This window comes from Lytechinus pictus, chromosome 5 (genome assembly GCF_037042905.1).
Source record: "Lytechinus pictus isolate F3 Inbred chromosome 5, Lp3.0, whole genome shotgun sequence".
Taxonomy (NCBI): domain Eukaryota; kingdom Metazoa; phylum Echinodermata; class Echinoidea; order Temnopleuroida; family Toxopneustidae; genus Lytechinus; species Lytechinus pictus.
In genome coordinates, this window is record NC_087249.1 from 41,562,608 (window position 1) to 41,586,289 (window position 23,682).

At 37.7% G+C, this 23,682-nt stretch overlaps 1 protein-coding gene across 1 annotated transcript in view; it reads left to right on the forward strand.

Annotated features, from left to right (window-relative positions):
* The first annotated feature begins 9,112 nt into the window (after positions 1–9,112).
* Positions 9,113–23,682, forward strand: part of LOC129261409 (bridge-like lipid transfer protein family member 1) — an 86,275-nt gene continuing 71,705 nt past the window's right edge. Inside the window, exons 1-10 of the mRNA XM_064099510.1 lie at positions 9,113–9,191; positions 9,931–10,087; positions 11,020–11,113; positions 12,961–13,151; positions 13,903–13,985; positions 17,364–17,505; positions 18,967–19,123; positions 19,509–19,679; positions 22,095–22,212; positions 23,037–23,192. Of these exons, the coding sequence (XP_063955580.1) occupies positions 9,113–9,191; positions 9,931–10,087; positions 11,020–11,113; positions 12,961–13,151; positions 13,903–13,985; positions 17,364–17,505; positions 18,967–19,123; positions 19,509–19,679; positions 22,095–22,212; positions 23,037–23,192 (1,348 nt within the window). The remainder of the gene's footprint in view (positions 9,192–9,930; positions 10,088–11,019; positions 11,114–12,960; positions 13,152–13,902; positions 13,986–17,363; positions 17,506–18,966; positions 19,124–19,508; positions 19,680–22,094; positions 22,213–23,036; positions 23,193–23,682) is intronic.

Consider the following 23,682-nt stretch of genomic DNA (forward strand, 5'->3'; position numbering starts at 1 on the left):
GCATCGGTATCTAAAATAAAAGAATCATGACAATTTGGCAGCGCTAAAACTGGAGCAGAAGTCAATGCTTCTTTGAGTTGCTCAAACGCTCTTTGGTGCTGCTCTTCCCAAATAAAAGTACGCTTCTTGCTTGTTAGCGCGTATAAAGGGTCTGCAATTTCTGCGCAGTTTTTAAGAAAAAGCCTGTGATAATTCACCAAACCCAAAAATTGTTGCACCTCCTGGGTACTCTTTGGCGTTGGCCAATCTAAAACCGCATTAATGTGTTGCGACCTCAAATGCAATCCTTCTGCATCAACTTCGCGACCTAAAAATTCAACGCGACGTTGGAATAAACTACATTTCTTGGCCTTTAACTTCAGACCATATGTCTGGAAACGTTCCAAAACCAGTTCAAGATTTTGCAAATGATGATCAAAAGAACGTCCTAAAACAATAACATCATCAAGGAAAGCTAAAGAGATATTCCAGTTTAAACCACTCAAAATTAGATCCATAACCCTAGAAAATGTGGCGGGAGCATTACATAACCCAAAACCCATTCTAACAAAATGAAATAAACCATATTTTGTAATGAAAGCAGTTTTTTCTCTATCCCTTTTGTCTATGTGCACCTGCCAATATGCGGCATTAGCATCTAACTTGGAGAACCATTCATTCCCCCCCAGAGTGTCAATGCACTCTTCTATACTGGGTAAAGGGTACACATCCTTCTTAGTGACATCGTTGAGTTTCCTGTAATCGATGCACCATCTAACCCCACCGTCTCGTTTTCTAACAAGTACGGGTGGTGCGGCCCACTCTGAAACAGAGGGTTCTATAACACCAGCATCAATCATTTTTTGCAAATGATTCTTTTCCTCATCCACAAAATTAATAGGAGTACGTCTCATTTTGAGTTTTACTGGAACAGAATTTCCTGTATCTATACGGTGTTCAATTAAATTAAAACTACCTAAATCAAATTCATGTTGGGCGAACACATCACTATATTTACACAATAAACCCAACAATTTCTCTTTTTGTTGATTATCTAAATGGGTCCCAGAATCTATCCATAGGGCTTCCAAATGGGGGGGTATAACAAGTCCTTCTTCTGTTTCTTCATAACTTTTCTTTTGCTCTCCCAATTCTGAAATTAAACATACCTCTCCTACAGTCTTATTTTTTGACAATTCAACAGGTTTTGCTGTAGGGTTGACGGCATATATAAAGAAATCAGAATCCCCTGAATGTAAAGTACGGGGAAATAAAATGGGTAAGCTACAATCAGGTTCAAACAAAACTGCACCCTCAAACTTGGTATCCCAAGAACACTTGACTCGAGCTGCAGACCACGGCGGCACCAAAGTGGTCCCATACAATCGTACAGGATAGCGCCTGTGATCGCGCTCGCGTCCAAAGGTCATTGGGATCCGTTCTCCCCTAATGACTAACTCTGCGGCAGGAATATCAATCAAAAACCCATACTTACACATTAGGTCCACACCCAATAGCATATCATCAACAATAGGGGCAACAAAAATCAGATCATTGTAAATGTGAGGCCCTATATGGATTTCTACTGGGCCTACCAACTTTCCGGCCATTTTCATGTCCCTAGCCGCGGTATTAAAGGTTATAGATTTGATAACAGGCGGAGGATTTTGAAATTTTGCCACTACTCTATCCGAAACAATAGTAACCTCTGCCGCAGTGTCAACAACGGCATAGATAGACTTCCCATGGACTTGAATGGGAATAGAAAAACTGGAGGATGAACTGAGTTGACAAATTACTATTTCATCTTTGCCCAAATCTTTTGTCAGGGGCTCAGGTTCCGAAATATCAGGTTCCAAAATGTCATTAGAATCATTAATAGTGTTATTAATAGGTTCTGGATTGTCACCTCCATACTCCAATTCTTCTACTTTGCATTCCAAATTACCCCCTAAAGTTGAGGCAAGTCCTCGGTCAGAATTTGGGCTGGAGTCCTTGGTTCCATTTGATGGATCTCCGCCCTTAATGCCAAGTGACGAACAATCAAGTTCGGGAGAATTTTGTACATGGGGTAACTTTTGTGTGCCTACGAAAGCATTGACATTGATTGATTTTGCATCTACTGTGGACTCCCGGCCTCCCTCTGATTGGGCTGGAGTGCGGCCAAAGTTTCCAACCCCTCTAAGTTTGGGTCACAGGACGCAAAGGATACACTTTTAGGAGACTTTAATGGGCATTCCGATTGAAAGTGCCCACTTTGGTTGCACCTGAAACATTTATCGGACCTAAGGGGGGTACGGGCTGGTGATTTAGTAGCAGATGTTTCCGCAGCCCCTTTTACTACGAGAGCGGACAAGGCATTTACGACCTGGGTCAGCCTGTTAATTGATGTCCGCATCTCTGATATGTGTCCCTCCATCCTATCTATTTTGTTTTCCAGTGAACCCAGACGGTTGTCCTGGAGTTCTTCTTGGGCGCTGCCCCCCTGAGATTGATACTTAGGTGTGGATTGTGTTCTCGACACTTGACTTGATTGTGTTCGAGACACCTGCGCGGACGGTGAAGACCACTTACGAGTTGGAGTATAGGGTTTTGACTCCTCCCTACCCACTTTCGAAATGGACACCTCCCCCCAAACTTCTTCTCCGAAAGTCTGCCTAACGGCGGGTTTCTTTTCACTTGTTTTCCCATGCACTAACCGAGATGTATGGGTAGTCCACTGAACAATTCCCACTGCCTCTTCTAGCGAACTAGGCTTCATGTTAAGCGCCCTCTGCCCCGCATCCTTATTCCTACACCCTTGACAAAAACGCATTATGCATTGTTGCTCGAGAAAATTATCAGGTAATTCCGGAAAACCCCTCATAGCAAGATGGGATACGCGGTCTGCCCATTCAACAGTATCTTCATCTGATTTCTGTTGTGCATATTGAAATTCAATTTGCGATGTTTCAGGGAGCTCCCGCGCACCAAACCTACGATCTAACTTCCCCAAGAGATCAAAATAATCTATCCCGGGATCGCGCTGCGTTACTGCGGCAAAAGCCTCACTAGCACGGCCTTGCAGACACCAACAAAGGTTATCTTGCCGTTGCGCAGTGGTCCATTGTGCATTATCCGCAAATTTGTTAAATTTCTGAATAAATGCCATCCAACTTCCCCTCCCATCATAGCTGATACTCTTGGGGACATTTGAAGATGCTGCCTTCCCCCCCATGTTCCAGGGTGTGGTATAACTGGGTCTGTGAGAGTTACTCCCACGTGCCCTACCTACATTGCCTATCCGACCAGCCTCTCCCCGAGTCCCAGCCTGGGTATTCCTAGCATTGGGTCCTACGCTATAAGCCCTAGATTGGGTTGCATCACCTCGAACCTGGGATGTGGGATACTGCCTAGTGCTTCCCATAGATTGTCTATCTAAGAGCCCCCCATCCAAAGGCATTTCAGGACTCATACTCGCAGGTACCGAACGGGTAACAGGAGGAGGAAAATAATCAGCGGCAAATGGAATAGGGGACTGAACTTGGAGCCTAGCCGATCGTTCCGCAGACGTAAAATCAAATATCTGATGTAAGTCTAGATTCTTTAATGTGGGAATATCCAAAAGATGACCTACAGATAAATGCCCCCCAAATTCGTCACGACGGCGTAAGATAACTGCCGCGGTTCTCTCACCCACCCCAGGGACAGTTCGCAACTCTTCCTCTGTACATATGTTCACTTTAATTCTCTCCATCGTGAGGAAAATAATTAAAGACAGAACAGAACACTATATGTCACTAAGTCTTATTCCCAAATATTGAAAAGGGAAAAGTTCAAGGTATACGGGTCAAATCCAAAAAACGGATAGTTTTGAGGGTTTTTTTGTTTGTTTTGTTTTTAAACAAATTGATCAAAAAACAAATTGCTTTATTTCCAAAGGTTGTAGCTGTGCCTATAAAAAGTCCAAGAAGTTAACAATTGCTATGAAAACCTCTCAGTCATTACAATATATAAGCCTATGTAAGCTCTCGCAACAGAGTATATGGAGTATGAATTGACACAGAAAGGTGACCAATATCACTCAAAATCTAGTTTGGAGTCTAAATCCAAAAAAGGAGCAAAAAAAAGGTATTTGCCAAAAATCGGCTGCCTTCAAGAAAATTGATTGGATAAATCCAAAATTTGGGGCATTAAAATCTGAATCTTCAACTTGCTTCTGATCTAAAAAAAATATTCCCAATCGATCTTGACAAACTGAAACTTTAGTCAGAAATCTGTGTCAAAACATGTAGCAATAATACTATAACAGTTGTTAATATTCATAGATATATTTTTAGAAGTATTGCCCTGAACTTCTTATGGAAAAATAAATTCCAGAATGCAAATTTCTCAATCAGAATGCACCCTCGACAAGCGTACACACTCACACAGGAATTCAAGCATAGAACATGGAAGACTGGAAAATTAATTAGAATCTCGCAATTCAGCACAAATATCTTGAGTTCAAATATGATAAGAATAATTCTCCAGGAATAAATCTAATATAACAATCACCGCAAAGGTGGGATTAAATTTGTTTAATTTTGTAAAGGACTTAATCCGAAAGAAAAAATAACTTGGGACGCGTTGCGCAAGGTGTGGGCTTACGGGACGTATCAAGGATAGTCACCTTACCACACAAGACACCGCGTACAAAGTCAATGGGAAAAAATCTACGCAAAATGGCGGCGCAGGTTTCGCACATGACTCGAAACAATAGCAATTTGCATAGCGCAAAGGCACTATGGGAAACCCTGAACGGAATTTTCCAATCTCGAACCACGTGTTCGTAAATCACAAATATACGACAAACACTCCAATTTTTATGTAAAAATACGAAATAAACTACCTTTCGTAGTTTCCCGCCTTGCAAATTGCAACGATAGATCCACAGACCAAGATTTGCAGTGAGTTACGACACTCGCTCGCATGCACACGGCACTACATGCACACCACACACAGCAAATGGAAAATCACACGTGCGATCCTACCCCCTTCCGAAAATTCACGAAGGAAGCAAAACACTCCCGAAATACACTCAAAATGAAAAATGAAAATGAATTGAAGCCCAATGGGATGCCAATTCGCGTAAAGTAAGATTCGCAAGCGCCACTGTGGTAAAATTAGGTATAATAAGTATATATCACCTGTGAGGGAAAGAGGGTGGAAAGTGGGGTTAACAGAAGGAAACTTTTGATATACTCACCAGACAGGAGTTGGTGCAAGGCACGGTGAAAATAAAGATAAACCCAAGAGCAGGCCCAAAGTAACTTGTAGATATTACTGGTATTCTTGCTGTAGATGGCTATCGGTGTGATGTATAGTTGCTGCAGCTAGTTGAAACTCGAAGGGCGAAAGGGCGAAGCAAAGGTTGATTTGTGTAGATATTATCTAATCACAGACGTCCTCGTCTCGCACCGGTCGACTCTCAAGTGATGAAAATGGCTTCCACGCAGGCAAGGCCCCTTGCGAACGTACGGCCGTCCGTTCGCGATCTCCCCATTTTGGGACGCGCGCGTGCAAGCTACCCATACCCTGTGGTCTTAGGCACTTACGACCACAACAGTGTTGGATTTCAGTAATAATGTGTGATAGATGGTGATAATTGTCATCTACATCTTACTGGTACATTCCATATTTGAATCACTCGAAACTGAGAATATCTATGTACAGGAATAGGACTGCTTCCTATTGATCTGAAACACAAATTGTTTGTGCACATGTACATTTGAGGCCAAAAGTTTACATACACCCATCGAATTCAGTGAAATTTGTTTGCTTGCCAAACATTGTAAAATTTTCTACTGTATATCTTCAAAAATATAAATACTACTATGACGAATTTGGTATCAAGTGAAAGAGCGTATTAAGCTCTTTCACATGATTGGGATGCCGTTGGGATTAAAGTATATTTCAGGTGGAATTTTCTTTGAAGAAAAAAAGTAATATTTGTGCCAAATGTATTCTTTTCATAGAAATACATGTAAATAAATGTCAAATCTATGATTTATATTATATTTTCTATCATGATATATAACCAATGAACAAAAAAGTGTAATCTGAAATGTCTGTGTTGAGAAGAAGTTAGCACAGATATGAAATGTTTTTATCAAGTTTTTATTTTTAATTTGTCTAAAATATGAAGATTTTGGGGGAAAATGACACCTAAATATTTTTCAGCTCCTGATGATAAAGCAACATGATGAAGGGGCATGATATACTCATTTGTTTGATATCAAACTCGTCATGATAGCACAAATAATTTATAAGATACAGTAAATTTTATGATGTTTGGCAAGTGTCAACTTTTCTTCGAATTTCCTGGGTGTATTTAAACTTCTGGCCTCAACTGTATATAGTTCAAATAGGAGCTATTTTCATTTCATTTTTAATAACTGCAAAACAATGAAGAGCCACCAATAACAAGGAAGTAATGTCTTTTTATTAATACCTTGCCTTTATTTTTCTTGAGGGTTTGTAAATAGGTCTATATGTATATAATATATGACTGCATGCATGCAGAGATTAAAATATATAAGTGTTTGACACCACAAAATCATAATTTAAGGCTATTTTATAGGATTGAATTATGATCCACATGAAAAAATATGCATGGAAAAATTGTGTAATATGAGATTTGCGAACCTAATTTTCTGTTCGATAATAGACTTCAAATCGAGTCAGTATGATCTTAAACCTGACATGCTCGAAAAACTTCCACTCTCCGGTGGCTGTTAAAGTATAAAAGCAGGTGGGTGTTTCATACAACTGTAAGTAAAGAGTGACATAGAGAACCACCGGTGATCCTTTCTTGTGGTAAATGATGTTCACCATTAGATATTCATCGGTGATTATTCAGAGCGTAAGAAACGTTCACCAGTCATTCTTAAAGTCGCTCTTAACTTCCATGTACGAACTACATGTACTTTATGAAACACCCACCTGGGCTCCGTATTACAAAGAGTTACGATCGATCCAATCAATCGTAACTCTGGAAATCCATCAGTGTCATAATTTCTGCTACAGGAAATTTGTAAAATGTCCTTTGTAAACAAAGGAGAACACACCAAATTGTCAAGAAATCAATGAATTTATGGATACACATATTGAACAAAGACGTAGCATTTTATATGTTGACGTTGCTGGCTGTCCGTAGTTGCGATTGATCCGATCTCTTTGTAAGATGGGGCCCAGGTTTATTTCTTAAATGAGCAATACAATTGTATGATGTGAATCTGATCTAGTTTACCAAGGTGTTCAGTTTCACTGGCCTTGTGATTTACACTACACAAAGCATGATGATTACAGACTCTTCTCATGCATTGACGCAATAGAAGGTCAGTTGATAATTTCAGGCTCCATCAGACATTCAAATACCTACATTACAGGATGCTTGTCACGCTATCCATGTACATGTATAATAATGAAGAACGGGTAATTCATGATGTGTCTGCTGGGAGCTACTTGTGTCATGTAATTTGCAACGCCCCCTTCGCTGCAGTTTGGCTTGCAAACAAGGGAATGACTTTGGTTCAGGTTACATGTAGCTTTTTCAAATTTAGCAGGTTTTTTTTTAATGAAATTGTCAGTAAGGGTCTGTACCTGCAGACTATCAATGGGAAGGGGTGAACCCTTGCGATAAAGTGAATGTATGCAATGTAATTCATAGTGTAAAATGTAATATATAAATGTCAGGGATGTAGTGTCTGCCAGTAGTTGGGAGTCCAGAGGTCGAGAGACTTCACCCTACATGTACATGTTCTGCTTTTTAATTGATTCCCTATCGATTTCTTGCCTCTTATTGTATTGTCCAAATGGATATATGTTGTAAATTGTACTATCTTTGTAAATATGAAAAGATTGAAAGAGGAAAATAAATGAACTGAATTGAATTTGATTGAAGGTCTACAAGGTAAAATGTTTGATTCTTGACAATTGAAATGAGAAGACATCCAATATATGTATAGTTCCTTACTTTACACTTCACATATAATATTCAACTTTCAGATTCAAATTTGGTAGAAAATGTTTTACAGATGTCAGCTGCCATAATATCCCATTTCAGATTAACCATGAGGTTGTACTTGTAATTTTATATGCGATCTGTAATTAATTAGTTATGTCAGACCTTTTTAAATTACTTTATACTGAGTTCTTGCACTTTATTGTGCAGTAATTTCATTTTTATTTTCAATCTAATGTCAATCAATCAATCAATCAATGAAAATCACTTGAACTGTTTGAATAAGAATCATTGCTGTATTTCTCACCAGCATCATAATTTTTTTTTTTAATAGTATTTTATTGATTCTTTCCAATAAAACATAAAATATAGATCAATAAGGATACATTCATACTTTTTGTGTTTACACAGTATAGTAATGTATATAACAAAATAAGTTAAGGTTCGTTATGTACAATTATTGCTTATGTAATATAAAAGGTAAGTATAGAAAAAAGAGGTACATGTACATGTATAGACCAACAAAAAAATCACCATCTTTTTTAGCAGTGATTGGAAGTAAATAGTGGCATAATACATGTCCATTTTCTTTGATGGAGATACAACTTTCCCTTCCTTTTAGCGATGTGCATTTCTTCTGTGTCCGAAGAAAACAACATTCTTTCAAAATAGTCAATGCTTGGCTTATTGTTATCGTTTATGCTTGTGTAAATACACCTCTTTGCTATATTAAGTAAGACATGATTCTTTATTTTAGCATCTTGTTGTTTATGTAAAATCATCATTGTTATTGACGTGTCATGATGATGTTGAGGATGTCTTTATGTGGGGGCGTCCTGGTCAAACGGTTACAAATCTTGTCTCTCAGTCAGGACGTGGGATAGAATCCCAGCCATGGCGTGTTTTCATTCAGCAAGAAATTTACCCACATTTTGCTGCTCTCAACCCAGGGGAGGTGAATGGGTCCCCAGCAGGATTAATTCCTTGGAGCCAGTGACGCAGAAAGGCATCTCGAGCTGAAGCTGGGTTAATAATAATGATAATAATATCAGTGCACCTCAAATTACATAATTCTAGGTAGATGGCACTATATATTAAAATGCCTATTATTATTATTTTATTAATCATATTAAAAAAAATCTTCTATTCATGCTTGCTTTTAGAGCCCAGCATGGACTTTTGATCTTCAGATGGTGGAGGCCATACACTCCTTTAGGAGGACAGGAAGGTAAGGTCATTGCTCAACATAAGGGGTCAAAGGTCAAATTTGTCATGACATTAAATTATCACAACATTTAACTATTTTACAGCTTTAATTCCTCTATCTTCTGAAGGTGGTTGCCGCGAGGGGGGGGGGGGGGGCTTTGTTCCTGTATTGTCCGTCTGTCCTGTCTTGGTTCTTGCAGTTTCTACTGTTTTGATGAATCAACTTCAAATTTGGTCGGATGTATGCATACATGTATATAGGAGTGGCATTGCTCTGATTAGTTTGGGTATGAATAATTATGAGCAAAGTCAAGGTCATGTGTATAGACATATTTGAATATCTAGTTCCTGCGATAACCTAAGAACTGTAAGAACTGTTACGTGCAATTATCTGACTATATTTTTAGGGCACAAGGTCAAAGGTATCAGGCTCTTATATGAAAAGTTAAAATGTTATACATGTACGTGTGCATTATATTTCTAATCTGGCAGTAATGGAGGCATGAATTTTGACTTTTTTTCAGTTGACAATCTATCCAAAATATGCTAACATGGCATTCTTTTCAGTTCAATCATGAACACATGCATATATATGTTTCCGATCTAATTGATACATCAAAACCATCAAAAACTGTCTTGTTGAGTTAACAGAAACATACATCAAGCTATTATGGTAACAAGCACGCAATCGTAATGTGATGTGTTCTATAAAACAGTGCACTACTATCATCATCATTATTGGTTTTTCCTCATCTTCCCAGATACATCACAATGTGAGACGAGACTGACGGTATTCCTGAGCAGCTGTGAGGTGCACCTCTACAACAGGACATCCCTGTATGCTCAGCTGGAGAAGGCCTTCGGTCTGCCCCCAGAGATGGTATCACGTAGAGAGAGCGAGACCAGAGAAAGTACAGAGTATGTCCAAATGTAGCCTTATCATCTCCGAACAGGCACCTCAATATCTAAATGATTGTTTGACCTTGTACACCCCTCGCAGGAATGTACGAGCCTCCATTGACCCAATTCGGCTAACGTACAAAATTACACAGAAACTGGCTGGGGATAGGACTTTCACTGTATTGACTGCTTCCAAATATTGGAATAAGTTACATCTTTCACTCAGACAATCACCATCTCTCCCTTCATTTAAAAAGGGACTGAAGACATTTCATTTTTCCAGTCCAGAGATTTAGGATTACAATTTCAATCTATACTTGATGTGTTCTTTTGTTGTTGTAAGCGCTGTAATATCTGTAATTGCTTCAAGCAAACTTTTCATGAGAAAGTCTTTTAAAATCAAGGTTGACCATATCATCATAGATCTAGACCTAGCAGATTTACCTATGAACCTGACTTTGGAATCATGAAATCTGAAATCACATATGGGACAGTGTATAAAATATTGATCAGTTGTCTGTAAATTAATGCTGTCTCCTTAGCACTGACGGTGTATCTTACGGTGTGTTTCTACAGAGAATCGTAAAAATAAAACGGTTTATCTTTTCCGGAATCGAAAAAACGTATCGCCCTTAAACCAACCTGTTTCTACAGAGCGAATAATCCGATTTAGTTGCATTCCATGTCGCAAATAAACGGATTAACACGGCAATGAGGTGGTTATGAGAAACCGTATTATGCGCGATGCGGTTTATCAATAAACCGCATCGCGTTTGTTTCTACAGGGAAGTTTTCCGGAATTCTGGATACTTACGCGGGTAATACTGTTTAACGATTCTCTGTAGACAACACGCCGTTATTCTGTTCATTGTTGACCAATTATCTGTAAATTTTGTAGCACTGACTTTATATCTTATTTTGTAAATTGTCTGTGAATACTGTCTTTTTAGCACTGATGGGAGAAATGAGCTACAGAGAAGGCATGATGCTGCAGGAATCTCCTGGAGAGACTTCTTTGGTGTCATCAAATTTGAAGTCACCGATGTAAGTAGCAAAAACACGATGAATAGACCTGTTGATTGGCTGATAAGTCCTATTTCCTTGGTAGTTAGTACATGTAGTTACCATACTGGCAAAGTAACCATTATTGTTATTCCTTTGTGAAAATCACCCCAGCTTTTGCCAAGGCCTGGAGGTGATAAAAGGCCAGTAAGAAAAGCGCCATGTGAATGAAAATCCAGGGTTTTCCAAAGGGGGGGGGGGCATTTTTGTATTGAAAAAAATTAACAAGACCCCCCCCCCCCAAAAAAAAAAAAGGTCTCCACTCCAAATGAATGTAATAGTAATTTATGTCAGGAAAAATTTGACAAGCAAAGTAAAGTTCCTCACTTGCGTATGCACTGATTTTCCCCCTAACCAATATTTCTTACGACTCTCAAAGGGGAGGAGGGGGGCACGGGCGGGATGTGCCCCTACCTGGATTGCCACTGATTTCCACCTTCATTCTTAGGAGCAGTCAGTAGTTATATTCTATCACCCCGGGGATGATAATATCCACCATGATCCTCAGGAGCAGTCACTATTTGTGTGCTCAGGAATGATGAATTACATAGTGATCAGGAGCAGACATACTTATACTATCACCTCAGGAATGATAATTTCCACAGTCATCCATAGGAGCTGTCAACATTTATTCTAATAATGTCACCTTAGTAATGATGGAAATTTCCACCGTCATCCTCTTAAGCAGTTAATATTTATATGTACTGTCACTTCGGAAATGATAATTATCAGTTATCCTCAGGAGCAGTCAATATTCATATGCTATTGACTTGGGAATTATAATTTTCTCTGTCAATATTTATACACTATCAACTTGGAATGATAATTTCCTCTGTCATCCTCACTAGCATTCAATCTTTATAAATTATTACCTAGGGAATGATAAAAAATTTCCACCATCATTCTCTTGAGCAGTCAATACTTCAATACTATCACTTCGGGAATCATAATTTCCACCATCATCCTCGGGAGCAGTCAATATTCATATACTATCAACTTGAGAATTATAGTTTTCTCTGTCATCCTCGTTTAAGTAGTCAATCACTTCAATAGAGAATGATAAAAATTATTTTTTCATCCTTTTGAGCAGTCAATACTTTGTTACTATTCCTCAAGAATGATAATTTCCACCATCATCCTCATAAGCAGTCAATAACTATCACCTTGGAAATGGTAATATCAACTGTCATTCTCAAGAGCAGTCAATATTTATATAGTATCAACTTAGAATGATGATTTCTTCTGTCACCCTCATTAACAGTCAATATTTGTATAATATCACCTCCAGGGGCCTGTCGCATAAAACTTTTTACCTGAGAAAACTCTGGTAAAAACTGAAAACTAAGGTTAGTCTGATTTCTGCCATTGACTTTAACACAGGGCAAAATCTCCGGTAGAAACAACCTGAGTTTTCTCAGGTAAAAAGTTTTATGCAACGGACCCCCGGAATGATAATATCCACTGCCATGCTCAAGAGCAGTCAATATTTATATTCTATCAACTTGGAATGATATTTTCCACTGTCATCCTCAAGAGCAGTCAATATTTATATACTATCACCTTGAAAATGATAAAATTTTTATTTTTATCCTTTTGAGCATGCAATACTTCAATGCTATCACCTCGGGGATGATAATTTCCACCGTCAGACTCTTGAGCAGTCAATATTTTATCCTATAACCTTGAAAATTATAAAAATTCTGTGGTCATCCTTTTGAGCATTCGAAACTTCAGTGCTATCACTTCGGGAATGATAATTTCCACCGTCAACCTCTTGGCAGTCAATATTTAAGACTATCACCTATGGTAATTCACTTTCACCTTTGAAGGGTCGGTTTGTGTTTGGCAACAAGCTGGTGCCCAGTGTCCTCATGCTGAGGATAGATGATTGCCATGGGAGTTACACCACCCGAGAGCCTGAGTGTCGATGGGACAGGTTCACCCATGAGGTCAAATGCACTGCGGAGCAGCTGAAGGTGGTCCTAGCACCAAGTCCAAAGTATGAAGGACCCGTCGATGAGTAAGTGTCACCCTATTATGCCTCTAAAACATGTACCTTTCCTTGTTTTAAGTTGTCTTTCATTTTGTTCTGAGACCTGAAACCCTTTTCTACTTATTAAACAGATTTAGTCGACCCCCTTACATTTACAAATATACATTGCTAGCATTTTTTTGTTGTTGAGAATGTCACATTGAGCTCTTAAAGGTGTGAGTAAGGACTTTGTAGATGTATATTTTGTAGTTGTCCTTCATTGTGCCATGACTATTGCCACCGCTGGGCGAGGGCATTGACTGCTTTCTAGCAGTTTGCTGTGATTTTGAGACTAATGGTATTGATAATAAAAACAATCAAGAGCTAAATGTTAAGATGGCTATCTTTTACAGCCTTTATTTCAAGGCAATTACCACAATTTCAAAGTGGCTCAATTTGTGACAAAGTGATTTGTACTCTGCAAACTGATTATTCTCTTATTATAGATATGGAAATTTATTGAAATATTGAATAATATCTTCCTCTAGATATATGTAGCAGTTAATAAATTCAGCTTTATATCATGGTAGGATTACCCTTACAGATTTAGACTATTATTTGTTAACTCTCTCCCCTCTTCTTTTCTCTTAATTACCATATATTTACATATATATATTTTCTCCTTCTCCCCTGTCCTTCTTTCTTTCTCTCTTTCTCTACCTTCCTCATTCTCTACGTTTATCTTACCATGTTTTAATGATATCTCCCTCTTTTTCTGTCTCCCCCTCATGATATTCAGGCCTCCAAGATATATGGGAGAGGTTGGCTTTGTAGTGATGCAGTCGAGTAAAGCTCAGATACATTACTATCAAGATGAACCAGGTAAGTTTGAGTGGATGGACCTCCAAATACCTATTTGTCACAGCTTCCTTTCTACAGCTAGTAAAGGCTTAAATAAGATTAATTTCTTTCTTTCAATTTTTATGGATCAGATAAAAACGTAATCATGGAATCATGACAAAATTACAGTGTATTGACATGATTATACAAAGCAGCATTAAATATTTTATGTAGAGGTGTTGTGGCTCAGTGGATAAGTCTCCGGACTTTGAACCACAAGGTTTGGATTTCAAATATCACCACATCACTCGCGTCCCTTGGCAAGGCATTTATCTACATTTGCTACTCTTCACCCTGGTGTAGTAAATGGGTACCCGGTAGGAAGGAATTCCTTGAATGCTCGAGCGCCCGATCAGGGTAGCCGTGCTAAAGCCGGGGAAATGGTATGCAGCGCTTTGAAACATTTGTATTAAGCGCTAGATAAATGTTGCATATTATTATTATTATTATTTTAAAGAGAGAGAGAAGGAAAAAAGGTATTTGAGCATTGAATTCAAATTACATTTTTTTTATTTTACAAGAAGTTTGTTCTGTTTCTTGGCTTTGAAATATTCTTAATCCTTATTAGAATTTAGTAAAGATTAGAAACGTTAAGATACGGGTGAATAACCTTGTAATTAGCAGACATAAAAGTAGTATTTTAACGATAGAAAGATATAAGCAAGAAATTTAAGATGATGTGAGTTTGCTGCTTATTAAGATAAATCTAATCAACAAGCAAGAAGTGAATACAGTCCAAATCACACCTCTTCTTGACCATTAGAAAACTGGTCCCTGTAATGCTAAAGGTTTCCTATGAATTGTTAATATGAAATAACAGTTCTAATCGTTTCCAGGTCAATATTTTGAATGAATTGGGCATGCAACAGTATTGATTGGCCAATGCAATTAAGCGATTGGTTGGAAATGTGTGTCATGAAACACAAGTTGTATATGCATATGCTACATGAAAAAAATCAGTTACAATATTCTCTGTCAAAAAGAGATAGTATGAAGAACAGAGGGATTCAGCGTATGTTCAGAGCCATCTTCCTTTTTGTGGGTGAAAATATGACATTTTCATATTCCATGCTTTTAGAATCATGCCGGGATTCACTGCAACTCATGAATTAGATTGTCAGATTATCTTGCTCATGTTTCTGTATATTCAAGTCCAATAGCCTTAGTGTGTATTTAATTAATCAGTTTCAAATAAGATTTATTTTTGTGTATCTATTATTGCCTAAGTATGTGCTTTATGATTGAAACTTTGCCCCTATTTAAGTGTTTTCATGGTTAACAAATAGCATTAATGGCATTGTCAATGAAGAGACTAGTTTTGACAAGAATTACCAGTCAAGTGAATTCACGTGTATAAAAGATGGTTTACCGGTAGGATGTTTATTAGAAGACTGTAAAGCTGCCACTTTGACTACTCACTATGTATCAATCAGTTTCAAATAAGATTCCTTTTTTGTGTGTCCATTATTGCCTAAATATGTGCTTTATGACTGAAACTTTGCCCCTATTAAAGTTTCAGATATCATGCATGTGTCCAGATGTCATGCACTTGTGCAGATAAATGCTTGTGACTTGCAGAATTCGTGATTATTTTTATACATACATGTAGGAGATAACATTGTTTCAAGAGTAAAATCCAATTTGCTGAGAGTAGATATTTGATGTGTGGTTCGTTGCTTTTCTTCAATAAAAACACAGTTTTCCTCGTTTTGGTCTCTTGCAGTCTGATTCTCACTTAAAATATAGAGGCCCGTATTCTGAACTCAGGTTTGAATTAAAACCCTGGTTCAAAGTTGTGGTTTAACTATGGAGAGCCAATAGTGGCATAAATCCCTAACATTACACATTGAGTTTATTAACTCGTATGACACCCAAATTGTCCAGAATTGTCTGGGAACCGTTGCTGAAGTATTGTGAAGTAGACTTCCTCATTATGAAGCAAAATGAAACGAAATAGTAAACATAAGAAATATACAATGTAAACTTAAGTTAAACCTGACTTCCAGAGTGTATTAAAGGGGCGCTCCAGGCTGAAAATGATAGGATTTGAACAGATAAAGTAGAATCAGACAAACAAAACACTGAATGTTTCATGATAGTCGGACAAGGAAAAACAGAGTCGTGAGATTTTGAAATTTTGCATTAAAGAGATAAGATTGAAAAATGGAGTACGAAATAAAAATAAAAAAGTATACATTAAATCGAAATGTTGTGGAGTGCACTTATCTTAACGTCCTAACTCGTTGGCAGGCGAAAGTAAAAGAGGAAATGGACGCCAATTTGCGTGATGATCTGGGGGTAGTGCGTGCGTAGGGAGATGCAGTGCACGTGCAGGAAAAATTGTGTGCTTACTATTTGGTGTGCAAGATAATCGTAATGAACTAGCACATCAAATGAATATATCCACTTATCTCATAAATAAGAAAATCACAGTAAGTATTTTCAAAATTTTGGTGAAACGGTTCTATTTATGTCTTCATGAATATGCAATGAGCATGCTGTTGGTGTCATATCCCCACCTATTCTTTTGTATTTTATTATATGGAATTATTTCTTTTCACATTTTGTCCTCCAAGAATTACAAAAACTGGATTGACTACTGATTTAATGTGTAAGGACATCATTGTTACTACTTCTTTTGTTACAAGGAGACATAATATAATCACATGTATGAAAATATGAATAATCATGATTTTATGTAATATCATAAAAAAGGGGAAAGTGGGGACATGACATCATCAGCCCACCTATTGCATATTCATGATGGTATGCATATAACTGTTTTTCACAAAATATTGCTTAACTATAAGATTTAATAACTGTTATTTGTTATCAGATATTGACGGAAATGATTAGTGTTTTGCTCAATGAATTTTACTCTTATAATTTAGATATGATTATTTTGACCCCGGACTTTACTGTATCTCTCTAACTCTGTGATTGAACTATTCATCAAAATGAAATCAGAGGCCTCGTCTTACGAAGAGTTGGGATTGATCAAATCAACTTCAACTATGGAAAGCCAGTAACGCCCACATCTAAAATGCATGTTAGTTCAAAATGTTTTCTAGGTATAATGTATATCTTGAAAATTTGGTGTGTTCCCCTTTGTTTACAAAGGACATTTTGCAAATTTCCTATAGAAAAAAATCATGACACTGATGAATTTCCAGAGAGTTATGATTGATTGGATCAATCATAACTCTTTGTAAGACGGGGTCCTGTTGTACTTTATATGTAATTAAAAATGGGAAGCATTAGTTATGCTTTGTCAATATGAAAATGATGAAAAGCAAGTTTGCAATTCAAGTAAACACAGAATAATATTTGCAAGTGTAATGTCCATGTTTATTTGACAAGGCCTTGTACCAACCGAGGAGGAATTGTTACAAGAAGACGATGATGAATACCAGCCCTCCAATCCACCGGTCTCCGTACTGGACATCACCTGTCAGAAGAAAGGAACGCACTTCACCTACGGACCTTGGGCAGACAGGCAAAGGTAAGAAGAGTTAACCCGTTGACTGCTGAATTCTGAGATTACCGTTTGACTCTGTACAGAGGTCACCCAGTTCCAGTAGGCAGTGGGTTAATTTGTTGACTATGGAATTCTGAGATTCCTATGGACTTTGTAAAGTATGGATCATCCTGGTTCCTGTAAGTAATGGTTTAACCAATCGACTACTAAAATCCAGATTCCCATTGACTTTGTTTAAGGGTCATCTTGTTCCTGTAAGCAATGTGTTAACCTGTTGACTCCTGATATCTGAGATTCCCAAAGACTCTGTATAGGGGTCATCCTGTTCCTGTAAACGTTGGGTTAACTTGTTGACTACTGATATCTGAGATTCCTGTAGACTCTGTATAGGGGTCATCCTGTTCCTGTAAACAATGGGTTTATCTGTTGACTTCAGATATCTTGAGATTCCCATCGACTCTCTACAGGGATCATCCGTTTCCGGTAAGCAATGGGTTGACTGCTGATATCTGAGATTCCCTTACATTCTGTATAGGGGTCATTCAGGTCCAGTAAGCAATGGCTGAACCTGTCATTCCCATAGACTCTGATCAGTGATCATCCGTTTCCTGTAAGCAATGGGGTCACCCTTTTGACCACTGATATCCAAGATTCCCTTAAGACTCTGTATAGAGATAATCCGGTTCCAGTAGGCAATGGGTTAACCAGATGACAAATTCTGAAAACAATAGGTAAACTTTGTACAGGGATCACAGTTCGTAATGTAAAATCTATTTGTTGAAAATCACCAATGGAAAGTAAAAGCAGACCATCCCACCTTTGTAATATGGAGAAATTAATCTGTATTTGCAATTTTAAGCTCTTGTTGCCAGATAAGTTTCCTTTTTATATTGATAATACCCCCCATTCCTCTTACAAGTGTTGTTCATTCATACGGTTTAACAGAGTGAACACTCTATCTTACTTCTAAAGTTTTTTGGGATGTCTTCACTTATCTTCATCTTACGTGCACATTTAAGACTTAATTGATATAAATTTTGTGGCATTTGGTGCTACATAAGCACTTGCCCGATTGCCTGGGGCAAGTAAAAGTTAGAGTCAGGCAAGTGTTTTGAAGTAAAGACCAAAACTACTTGCCCAAATTGGGCAAGGGAAATTCTCACAGTAGAATGACCAAAATCAAGGTCGATATGATATGATATTGACCCTAATTTTGGTCATGGCAGGCAATATAAAATCACTTTGGAAAACGAAATGCAATAACAAGGTAGATCAGTTCATGTGAAAAGAAAGAAAAAGGTCAATGGTTTATAAAACCGCAAAACTTTCTTTTGAAGAGGTAAAACTATTTTTTTCAAGGATTTTTTCGGGCAAGTGAAATAGATTTTGGGGCAAGTATATTTCAACAACTTAAAAATTTACTTGCCCGATGGGGCAAGTGCTTCTAAAAAGTTATGTAGCACCTTGCATTATTTTTCATTTCAGGGAGTTTTTGATGAAGTTCTTCTACCCGCAGCAGTACAACACCCATCCAGCCACCCCACCTGCTGTCCCTGGAGATAAGAGGCAGTTTGAAACGCTAGACATCACCTTGAACATCGTCGAGGAAGCCACCTTAGATATTCTCTTCACCAAGAATAAGGTCTGATGAAACTCTATTCATATTATTATATTTATTGTAATGATGATGATGACAGTGTGATGATTGCTAATAGTAGTAAGCATTGAGCATTTCGGGGGCGAAATCACCCCTAGTCCCTGTGTATTTTTTCCCTGGGGCTGTTGCATAAAGCTGTTCGGAAGTTAAGAGTGACTTTGTGAACCTTTCTTACGCGCTAAACCACGGGCTCAACCATCGCCAATGAACATTTTGGTGTATACAATTTACCACAAGAAGGATCACCGGTCATTCTGACAGTGGCTCTTAACTTACGAACAGCTTTATGAATAATGGAACACCCACCTGGTTCACAATCATCATAATTGTCACCTCTCAAATGTTGCTTTTGTCTTTCTATTCATTACAGGAGACCAATGCTTTTCACATTCACATGAGGCGTGGTTCCTACGTTGAGATATGCATCCCGCAGCTGATCGGCATAGAAGGCTACAACACCAAGATTGTTGGTCAGCTTCTCCTCTTAGACGCTGATACTAGTCTGCCCTACAGATCATTCATCAAGAGCGAGACTTTGGAGGTAAGACCAGGAGAACATTTCATAAAACTTGTTAAATTACAAATTTATAATAACAGTTAAAAGCTACTGAAATCCTTCATTCTGATTGGCTGATTTGTCGTAGAAACTGTGAAGTTGTTATTGCAATGAGTCTGAATGAAAATGGGACCCTGGGGAGCATTCCGTGAAATAAATACTTGGTGATTACTAACTGACAATGATATGAGCTACGGAAATCTGTGCATCTGATTGGCTCAGATCAATTTTGTCAGTAAATAGTCTGTGATTTTCAACCGACAAAATTGTAAGCTATGGAAATCTGTGCATCTGATTGGCTCAGAGCAAATTTGTGAGTAAATAGTGATTTTCAACGGACTGTGTTATAAGCAATGGAAATCCTTGCATCTGATTGGCTCAGATCGTTTTTCAGCAAAAATCACTGAATATTTGTTTCATAAAATGCTTGCCTTAGGCCCTTTAGCATGAAACCTACATGTAGCAATTCATAGTTTTTTTTCATGATATTTCTTAATATCAATCAATTAATGACTGCGTGATATCAGAGATTATCTTTCTTGATATTATATATGATATATGATTATTATATGATTATATATTTATATGAACAGCCTGGTCGGTATGCAAATTGGCAGACTGATGACATCACCCACTCACTATTTCTTTTATAATATGAAATATTCTAATTTTCTCCTCCTTGTCATAAAGTGAAACAAAGTTTTATTTCTCCCTGAACATGTGGAATTACCATTATTTTAACAGTTTATTGTTAAGTTAAGTTGGTCTTTATTGTCAAATCTGTAAAATTGAACTTTATTGCATTATTCAAACAATAAAAAACAAAAGAAATAGTGAGTGATGGACATCATCGACTCTCTCATTTGCATATCGCTGAGTTGTGCATTTAACTGTTTTGTGAAAAATAAGCGAAACTTAAAAATGTCATAAATTTCTTATTTTACATCCGATTTCGATGAAATTTGCAGCGTTATGTTTGTTTGATTTTTCTCTATCGATTCAAATCAACAATTTTCTGGGGAGGACTTGACCTTTAAGAAGTGGGAATAAATAAGTACATGCAATATTAAAATGTTTCATACACCAGCGTACGTTTGCTGAAATGTCCAGGTGGGCATTTCAAGAAGTTGTAAGTTATGAGTGACTTAACAAATGATGGGTGACCCTTTCTCAGGAGCTAAATCCAACACCTTTGAAAATTTGGTGTATATTGTTTACCACAAGAAAGGGTCACAAGTCGTATGTATAGTCACTTGTAACTTACAAATGGCTTTAAGCACCTACCTGATGTGACACCCCCAATGTGAAAATATTAGTTCAAAAATTCATATTATTGCCCCTTTTGTACAGGTTATAATCCTGGGCCCCGTTTCATAAAGAGATACAACTATCGTAACTTTGTCATTATGGCAACTACCATGGAAACGGGGCTCAGCAGTCAATCAAAATCAAGGTTACCATCATTGGTAGTTGCCATAATGACAAAGTAACAACAGTTGTAATAAGCCAGTTCGTAGTTCAATTCTGCGCATGATCAGAAGATTCTGCGCATGATCAGAGAAAGGTCATTTGTACTAAAGTGGCATGGTGGTTTAAATTTCATGAGATAAGCACCAACTTTGGTGTCTTGATTATTCATATATATTCTTTTCAATTGTGTTTTTCATTTGCATCCACATGGAACAAAAATGCTTCCACAACTGGTATTTCACTGCAGTTTGCCAAGTACATTGTACAACATGCTATAATATGCATTCAAAGTAGAAATGCAACAAATACCTTCATGGAGTCTTCAATGGTGTGCTATTCTAGTCACCTGGTATAATTCAATTTCTTAATCCTGCTATGTAAGGCATGCATATGTTATATCCTGCTTTGAAATCTGCCTATCATAATGAAATAAATGAAAGGTCATTTGACCAAAATTATCCCTGATGTAACTACTCTTTATGAAACGGGCCCCAGATGATGTGTTCCTGGCAATCATCATAGAACATTTTTTATCTGATTGATTGAATTGACTACAATGTACATTTAACCATGCAAATCAAGCATACAATGATTATAATAATAATAACAGTATATTTACCCAGGGTAGCCACTTCAGTTCAGAAAACTGTTCTCCCAGCGGGCCCTGCATTTATCATTACCCCGGCTAAGCTAGGCTACCTATTCAGCTGCACACAGCTTTTTGAGGAATTATTTCCTGCCGGTACCCATTTACACCTCACCTGGGTTGAGTGCAGCACACTGTGGATAAATTCCTTGCTGAAGGAAACTACGCCATTGCTGGGATTTGAACCCACGACCCTCTGTTTCAAAGTCCGGAGACTAATCCACTGGGCCACAACGCTCCACATTGATCAGTTGCTATAGTGATTCCTTTCCATTCTTCTCTAGTTTAAGGTTGATGTTCATTACCCTCGTGCTTGGAATCACCCCCAAAACTGGGAAGTATCTCTCACGTTCAGCAAAGCAGATTGGTTCTTCATCTACGCACACAAGATCTTTCTTACAGGTAAAGTATAACTTATAAAAGTTTATATTGTGAAAGGGACTTTAATGTTGAATGTCTATAATCTCACAACACTCAAAGAGTCTAGTCTAACACTCCCACTTGTTCTTTAGAGATTTTTTAAGTAGTGATAGTAAAAGTCAGATCTTGTTATGTGCAATTCACATGATACATGTATAAAATCCTTTTGCATGTCAAAGGACTTAATAATGATTATAATAATAATAATGTCAAATTTTACACAGGGTAGCCACTTCAGTTCCGAAAACTGTTCTCCCAGCGGGCCCTGCTTAACATGATAATGTTATTACTACCCCTTGGGTATCATTAGCCCTGCAGCCTTTTACAATCATGAAACAAGAGAAACAAGAAACAAACAAAAAAGGGCAAGTCTATCTGTGAGAAATATCAAACCAATCAGAGTTTTCTTCTAATTTTTTTCAAAACAGTGTTTGATTTCACATTAAAATGTATACCTTCATTTCTCAGACTGAGATTATACATTATTCGTAGAGGCCGGTATGGTGAAATTTAAATGAGGTATAAAAATGTGTACACTCATTTGCTTATTATGACAAAGATGATTCATTCAGAATTTGAATTTGAAAGTCCTCATTACTGCAAAATCAGAAAATAACATTGAACATGGACATACTAGCATTCTATTTATTCATGAGATTTAAATCTGATAAGTGCATGTTGAAATGCTTATTAGGCAAACCATGTTCAATGATAATATCCAATTCAGATTTCATGCAAACTTGAATTCCAAGAATTTCTTTTGTGTTTGAAATGTTTGTCTTATATCATGCACGCTTGTCTTTCAGATATGATGTCGGACTGGTCTAGCAAAGGAAGACAGGATCTGTTTAACTTTGTTCCTTACACTGTACGTCTGAACATCACCCTTCATCAGTTTGAGCTGATGCTACCCGTCAACGAATACAACTGGGTTGATTGCTCGTCTCATGATGAGGAAAACGGTATGTAAGAGCAATCAGTGATATTGTAGCCTTCCCGCACAAAGGTCGCTAGCGCGCACTACGCGTCACCTTCCCGTACAAAGGCCATTAGCGCGCACACTTCACTACACACTTATGGCTTTTGTGCGGGAAGGCGACGAAATGGTAGTATTCATCAGGAATTGTAGCCATTTCATCTTCTACAGTTTTCCACATTCTGGAAAAGGATAACATTTTGCTGCAATCGAGACATACATGTAATAATCTCCCCCGTATTGAGCAAACAATAGTGGAAGGCGGGGTAAGTTGAGCATAGGGGCAAGTTGAGCCACCACCCCCAGGCCAATAATGAATGAGTCAGACATTGTGGTGGTGTCATGTATTGATAACCCATTACATAACCCTTAACCCCACCACATTGTTTTCAACTTTGAAACAAAAAGTACTTTTTTAGAGGGAAAATACAAATTTCAGCCAAAAAAGTAAAAAAGGGTGTGAAATAGATCAATGC